At 64.4% G+C, this 7,317-nt stretch overlaps 1 protein-coding gene across 2 annotated transcripts in view; it reads right to left on the minus strand.

Moving 5' to 3' along the window:
- The window catches only part of GPSM1 (G-protein signaling modulator 1), an 18,032-nt gene extending 11,218 nt beyond the window's left edge, over positions 1-6,814 (minus strand). The window contains exons 1-7 of one of the 2 annotated variants that reach the window (XM_006900572.1): positions 6,651-6,814; positions 3,535-3,756; positions 2,651-2,786; positions 1,897-2,039; positions 1,427-1,550; positions 1,046-1,161; positions 508-663 (exon numbers count right to left, since the gene is read on the minus strand). In XM_006900572.1, the coding sequence (XP_006900634.1) occupies positions 508-663; positions 1,046-1,161; positions 1,427-1,550; positions 1,897-2,039; positions 2,651-2,786; positions 3,535-3,756; positions 6,651-6,814 (1,061 nt within the window). Of the gene's footprint in view, positions 1-507; positions 664-1,045; positions 1,162-1,426; positions 1,551-1,896; positions 2,040-2,650; positions 2,787-3,534; positions 3,757-6,639 lie in introns of both variants that reach the window. The other variant, XM_006900573.1, reaches the window with a different exon arrangement.
- Positions 6,815-7,317: the final 503 nt, after the last annotated feature.

Here is a 7,317-nt window from a genome sequence, read left to right on the forward strand (position 1 = left end):
GGGCAGGGCGGGGAAGGGCTGGGGGGTGCCCTGGGCAGGGCGGGGAAGGGCTGGGGGTGCCCTGGGCAGGGCGGGGAAGGGCTGGGGGGTGCCCTGGGCAGGGCGGGGAAGGGCTGGGGGGTGCCCTGGGCAGGGCGGGGAAGGGCTGGGGGTGCCCTGGGCAGGGCGGGGAAGGGCTGGGGGTGCCCTGGGCAGCCCCCTGCTCTCAGTCTCGCTTGTTCGCCCCCTAATGGCTGCACAGCTCTTACCCACTAAGTCCCCGAGTCCCCCTGGTTCTGTTCTGCAGACTAGTCAGAACCTGTTCCAGCCACTGCCCCCCAGGGGAGAGCCAGGCCGGTGAGCCCCTCACCCACTCTGCGGGGCAGGGAGACGAAGGAATCCACCCCCATCTGCGTGGCCAGCAAGGCTGATGTGGGAACCCGTGCCCAGGCAGAGGCCCCGACGCCCCGACGGGGAAGGGAGGCCCGGGGGCCGCCGAGGGCTGGCAGCAGAGCTGGGCACGCGTACCTGTCGGCCAGCTCCTGGGCGATGAGGAGGTGGCGCAGGTGGTACTCGGCGGCTCGCTCGTGGTCCTGCAGCAGCGTGTAGGTGTTGCCCAGGCTGTAGCAGGCCTGAGCCTCCACGGCCTGGTCTTTGAGCTGCCGGGATAGCTGCAGAGTCTTCCTAGGGGGCAGGAGGCGTCACTGTCCCCAGCCCGGCAGGTCAGAGCCGCCACTGCTCTTGCTCCGACCCCAGGGGTACAGGTGGCCGGCTAGGAAGTGTCGCCGAGGCCTCTCCTGTGCCGACAGGGACAGCACCTGCTGCTGGAGGTCCTCACAGGATGCACCTCGGGAACCCAGGCGCCGGCCCGCTGGGTCCAAGTGCCCACAGGCCACAGAGTCCTAGCTCCCGGATCTCAGTCTTCCCACCGACTGCAGGGGTGCTTGCGCCCACTCCCAGGGTTGCGTGAGGAGTTGGGGAAGGCGTCCTCCCTGTCATGTCTGCAGGGGGAGTGGCACAGGGCCACTACTGTCCCTGCCTGGGACGGTGAGGTGGGGGCACCTACTTGTAGTACTCAGCCGCGACGTCAAAGCGCCCCAGGAAAATGTGGGCGTTGCCCAGATTGCTGTACGCTCTTCTCTCCGCTGCCTTGTCACCAAACTCCTTGGCGATGGCCAGGCGCTGAGGGGACAGAGGCCTGAGTGGGGCAGAAGCTACCCTCATAGAAGGTCCCAGCCCTCGGGACTCAGGGTCACACCCACGCTGGCAACCTGATGTCTGTCTGTCCAGGAGGAACCCAGGATGGAATGCAGACCAGGCATTGGGGCCACTGGGGTGTCCCTGCCACCTCATTGCCCTGCCCTCCTGCCAACAGGTGGAACCCACAGGTGGGATCAACAGGTGGGGTGTTCTGCCAGGTGAACCGTGGGGCCCACCCGTTTCTCACCTCCTTGTGGAAGGCTGTGGCCTCGGTGAAGTTGCCCAGCAGATAGTGGGTGTTACCCAGATTGCCATAGGCCCGGCCCTGGGCTGCCCGGTCACCCAGCTCCTTCACGAGGGACAGGTTCATCCTGGGGGCAGGTGTGTCTGAGCCAGGGCCCCGGGACAGGGAAGGACGACCCCACAGGCCGGATGACTTGAACCCACTGCTGGCTCAGGTGACCCCATCAGCACATGCCAGGAGGGGCCAGGAAGAGGTGAGGTCTGTCCACAGCACGTTCCCCACCCCGACCCTGCTCTCCCGCCCCAGACCCGTCCACTGGCCTGGCCTTGAGGACATCATCGGGAGGGCAGAGCAGGGCTGGCTGGGGTGCTTAGGGTCGCTAGCGCCCAGCACCCTGGACAGCCTGCAGCAGGTAGGAGTGCTCTGACCGGACGCCTGGCCCCAGGCCCACGGCCACCGCGGCCCACACTCACTCGTAGAAGTCGGAGGCCTTGTGCAGTGTCTCCCGCACGTCAGGGGGCAGGTGACCGGGGTCCTGGGCAGTGCCCCAGGAAAGCTGCTTGCCCTTGGCGTGGTACACGTTACCGATGTTGTAGAGTGCTCTCGCCTCCCCGACCTGCACTGGTGACACCAGCCACGGTCAGTGGGACATGCCCGCTCGTGTGCTCGCAGGTGTCCCTGTGACCATTCACCTGGCCTGTGTCCAGATGGGACAGAGAGCTAGTGGCCCTGGGAGGTTCCCAGACTGTGAAGGTGGCCCTGGGTCAGCCCTGGAGCAGCAGGCTGGGTCCTCGGGGGACAACCCCGCCCTGTTCCCTGGGTGGGAAGCCACGCTTTATCTTAACTGACTACAGCTAAGGGCCCGCCCAGGGTCAGGCCCGGGAACCCTGCCACGCTGTGACCCTGACGTCACCTCTCTGTGCCTCAGTTTCCTCATCTGTAGAGCAGGACACTCCAGCCAGCCCAATGCTAGGGGCTGGGGCCAAAGCAGCCTCCACTGCTAATATCACTGCCACCCACTCCTGTCCCCCTTTTCTTCTCACTCTGGGTCTCAGGAAGCTCACCAGGGGTGCACCTGGTTTGGGGCTCACAGGAGGAGAGCGTAGCATGGAGACGGGGTCCAGATGGGCACTACTGGGCAACCGCCTCAGCAAGGGGCATTCCTGGGTTCTGTCCTGCTGGGTTCTCCCTCCTAGAGTGCCCATTTTGGGAGGGGTCAGTACCCACCTTGTCTCCCTGCTCCTGGGCAATGTCCAGGTGTCGCTGACAGCAGACGACAGCCTCATCAAAGCGGCCCAGCACCTTGAGTGTGTTGCCCAGGTTCCCGCTGGCCTTGGCCTCGCCCATGCGGTCACCAATGGTCCTGCAGGGCGGGTTGAGGGGCTGCTGAGGGGCTGAGGCCTGGGAGTGAGTGCCAGCCAGAGGCAGCAGCTGGGGGCTCACTGGTCAGCATGGCACTGAGCCCCACAGCCGTGCCCTCCACTGTCTGCTCCGGGCCCCCATGCCATGTGTGGGGTGCTGTGACCCTGGGACCTGGGCCCAGGCACTGGGGGAAGCCTGGCACTGGGCATGGTGGCGAAATCATTAACCCAGTGACCACTTGCAGCAGTTCTGGGCATGGCGCCCATGGCAGGGAGGCAGGTGGGCAGGACTGGTGCCGCCTGTGGGAGTCCAGATGGTGCCCAGTAATGGGGGGGCCCGCAGCAGAGACCTCTGGACAGAGGCTGAAGGTGGTCAGAGCCTTGGCAAGTCTGGGGTCAGAGGTCAGGGTGGGCAAGGCTGGCGAGGGAAGGGGCATGGAGTCTGAAGGGGCCTCCTGGGGCAGGGAGACCCTGGGGACAGGGACACGATGGTGAGGTGGGGCAGAGGTTCTATCTGTGAACAGTCCTCCCTCTCCCACCTTCACACAGACACAAACACGGAGATCGGGTGTCCTTGCACGGACACCATGTCACAGAGACGTACACGCCACACGGGAGATTCACAGAGGGACAGGTGCTGGGGCCCCGTGACCCCAGGCTCAGCTCACGTGAACAGGTGCACTTAACACCTTGTCCCTCACGTCCCCTCGGGCACCAGGCCCCTGGACGCTGCCCCCCAGTGCTGCTCACCTGGCCAGCAGGAGGTCGTGCTTGTGATAGGACAGTGCCTGGGCGTACTCCTTCAGGTAGAAGTAGGCGTTGCCCAGCTGGCTGTAGATGGCACTCAGGGTCTTCAGATCCTCCGTGCCCACCTGCACGGCCGCCTCGAAGAACGCCACCCCGGCCTTGAAGTCGCCAGCCTTGCATAGCCGCTCACCCTCCAGGGCCAGCTCCAGACACGAGGCCTCCATCCTACAGCGAGGGCCATGTCAGCAAAGCCCCCCCCGAAAGACGCGTCCCCGAGCCCTGCATCTGTCCCTGCCCCAGGGAGCTCTCCGCAACCCCATGTCGAATCTCTGAATCAGCACGCAGACAGTCCAGTGAGCTGCCCACCCAGCCCCAAACCCTCACTCAGCAATGTGCTCACTCCCAAACGGCACCCCTAGACCCTAGCTCAATGCTCTGCCCACCCAGAAGTCTCCCCAAGACCCTAGCCGGGCCACCACTGCCACCCCTGAGTTGTGAAGGGCATGTGTGTCACCACATCAGACTTCTATGTGCACTGCTCAGCCCTTGGACTGGCCAAGTGCGTGGAACAGAGCTGGCCACCATGTCCTGCCTTCTTGTTAGCTCAGCCATCAGGGCAGAGGGGCCACCCTGGACACACATATTCTTCCCAAGCAGCCACTACACCCCTGGTCAGCCCTCCAGTCCCACTGAGGCTGGGCAGGGCCAGCAAGCAGGCTGAGGCCGCACCCGGGACCTGGGCCCACTGCGCCTGGCCCTGTGTGGCCTGATGGACAGCTCCTGGCAGGGCCCACTTCAGGGTCCTGTGGTCTCTGGGACCCTTGCAGAAGCTGAACCCGGACAGAGGACCACGGGGTCCTGTGTCTCCACGCCCTGAGGGAGCCTCGGAGCTGGGGTCAATCAGCCCCACCTTGAGGCATCCCTCACACGTCCCTCCTCCCTGGTGGAGGACAGAGGACAGGGACAGGGGACACAATCATGGTGCAGCAGGTCAGCCCTGGACCCTGAAGGGCACCCCAAAGATGGGAGGACTTGGGCAAACCAGGCTGCCTTGAGGGTCTCAGGGGCCAAGAGGCACACTGTGGAGGGGTGTGCAGCTACGGGGATGCCACAATGGACAGGCCACATGGTCACTCTGATTTCATCTTCACCCCGGGCACCTGCACTGAGTGACCGTGGCCAGGGAAGTCCTCTACGTGTTGGCATGGCTCTGAGGGGCTCGCTGTTCAGAACCCTTTCTTCTAAGGTGCCAAGGGCAGTCTTGACCCTCCAACCTTGCGGTCTGCAGTTCCCATTTGCAGTCACCACAGACCCCTCAAACTCAGGTGTCATTAAACGTCCACCTGGACAGACAGCCCCTCCTACACTGCTGGGCTCAGTGCACTGACCACTGAGGGAGACCACGAAGCCCCGTAGGTGCTCCCAGCGTCCCCATGCCTGCCTTCTCAGCCTCCCCTCACAGAGGGGCCAGTGGCTGAGCGGGGCCACCTTGGGGATGCTGGCAGGGTCCACAGGGGCTGAGGCTTTTGGTTAGGGTGGCCCCTTCCCCATACCTGCTCCTCCAGCCTCCCGTGACCCCTACATAGGGAATCTGACCACAGTGCTCACTCTCTCCACCCCAGCACCCCACTGGCGGTGCTCCTTGGAGCCCCCAAATTTTCCCAGTGCCTAGATCCCTGCTCCACCGACAGGACTTCAGCGCCCCAGGCTCTCCATGCCGGGGGAGTAGAGCTGCGCACAGGCCAGGATTGGGGGAGAATCCTGGATCAGAGTAGCCTCCACACTGGTCAGACTCTCTGAAAAGGTCACTCGCTCACGGCTGGGAGAGCCCCCAACTTGTCCAAGTTCCCCTTTAGAAAAACAAAAACCAAACAAAACAACATCCAAGAACCTAAGCTACCAGCATCCACCCGGTTCCTACTCAGCCTCCAAGACTTTAAATCTTTACAAGACGAAACTGGCCAGCTTTCCCCTGCAGAGGGGTTTGAACTGCTGACCCGACAGGTCGCAGCTCGGTGTGCTATGCACTGCAGCGTTAGGCCTCTCAGTGGCAAGAGGGGGCTGAAGTGCCAGCCGGGGGCCAGCACCATGGCTGTGGCCAGTCTCCGTGTCCTGAGGGCTCCACTGTAGGACTGTTAGGACGAGCCGCACGGCAGACCCTCAAGGGCACCGTAGGCTCTCTCTCTGCAGGCAGGTGGCTCCCAGACAGCAGTGGGTGCTCATGCCGCCTGTGTGGCCCCGTGCAACCTCCGTCAACACTCGATAGTCTTGGGGTGCAAGCAGAGCTCTGAGATGTGGGCAAACAGCCCAGTGTGGAGCTGTTTGGGATGTTTGGTGGATCCTCATAATCTTTGGGGGTGAGGAGGGGCAGCCTCCTCCAAAGACCAGCAGAGCTACACTGTCCCTTCAGCCAGGAGTCCTGGGGGCCCCCTGTGGCAGACAGCCCGGCTGTTGTGGGCCAGCCTCAGGCTTCTCCGCAGCCACTTCCCTCCCAAGAACCCCAGGCAGGGCCATCCCTGCCACGTCTACAATCACCATGGCAACCCTGGGCTGCACCAGCCTCTTAATGACGCTTCTAGTTCTTGGCCAGCGGCGGCCGCAAGAGGAATCCAGTCTCGTTGCTGAGACCTTTCTGGGGTGATTGTGCCAGAGAGGACGGCGAGCTGAGGAGTGGCCCCAAGAACAGCACGACCCACCCCCTGCCCAACCTCTCGAGGCCCATCGCTCTCACTGCTCACGGATCTAACAGGACAGCCCTGGCAACAAGGGACGCCCCCTGGGAGGCTCTGTCCTTCAAGCACCCAGGTGTCAGCAAGGAGCTGGGCCCCCGGGGCTTCAAGGGCTGGGTCTCCAGGGGATTGTCGGGCTTTCTGCCGAGGCATCGCTGGGGGGGCTCGAAACACCCACCTTAGCAGCAGGCAGATGAGCACAAGGACCGCTCATCACCTAAGAGCCACCTCCGGTCCTGCCTGTGGCCTTGCTGCCTGGGCCCCACTCCTCCCGCCTCATGCCCACACCTGTGCCTGCCTGCCCCCGACTGTCACTGTGGTGAGCCCACACCTGCCCCCCTCGTTCACCCACACCTGTGTCTGTCCCCCCACTGCCTGCCGTGAGCCCACCTGCTGCGCTGCAGGTTCCGCATCTTCTGCACGTACAGCCACAGCTCCAGGCCCACGGGCAGCAGCAGTGGGCGGGGGCGCGGGGCGCCATACACCACCTTGCACACGGCCTTCTCCGCTGGGCTCAGGGCCGCGGGCTGGGCCTCCACGGGGGGCATCAACATCCGCGTCACGCCTCGGGACCTCCCCTGGCCAGCTGGAGCCACTTCACCCCTGCCACGAACCCTGCAGGCCGAGCTGGCCCCCCTCCCCTCCAGGGTGGTCCGTCCACAGCTCAGTGGCCTCAGCTTAAGGAGACCCTGGGCCTCCATCAGGTCCTTGAGCAGGATGGGGACCCAGGGATCAGGGGCAGCTCAGTCCGGCTCCACACGTCAGAGGCAGGTAATCCCTCTGGGGGGCGGGGCAGGAGCCTGGGACCGGAGCCAGGGCAGCGGGGCCGGGTCAGCATTTGTGTGTGTGGACAGCACTGGGCCTGAGGGGGGCTGCCCACCCTCCACCCCTCCGCCTATGTGTGGAGGACCCCCTGTGATACTCTGCCAGGGCCACAGAACACCTGGTCCCAGGCTATGACATCTGAGGGAGAGCAGGAACTGGGGACATCTGGAGAGGGTGGGGTGCAGGCAGCACCCCACCTCCAGGGATACAGGACCCTCAGTGTTGGCTCGGG

Source organism: Elephantulus edwardii, unplaced genomic scaffold (genome assembly GCF_000299155.1).
Source record: "Elephantulus edwardii isolate Elephantulus edwardi_28Jun2011 unplaced genomic scaffold, EleEdw1.0 scaffold00289, whole genome shotgun sequence".
NCBI classification, from domain to species: domain Eukaryota; kingdom Metazoa; phylum Chordata; class Mammalia; order Macroscelidea; family Macroscelididae; genus Elephantulus; species Elephantulus edwardii.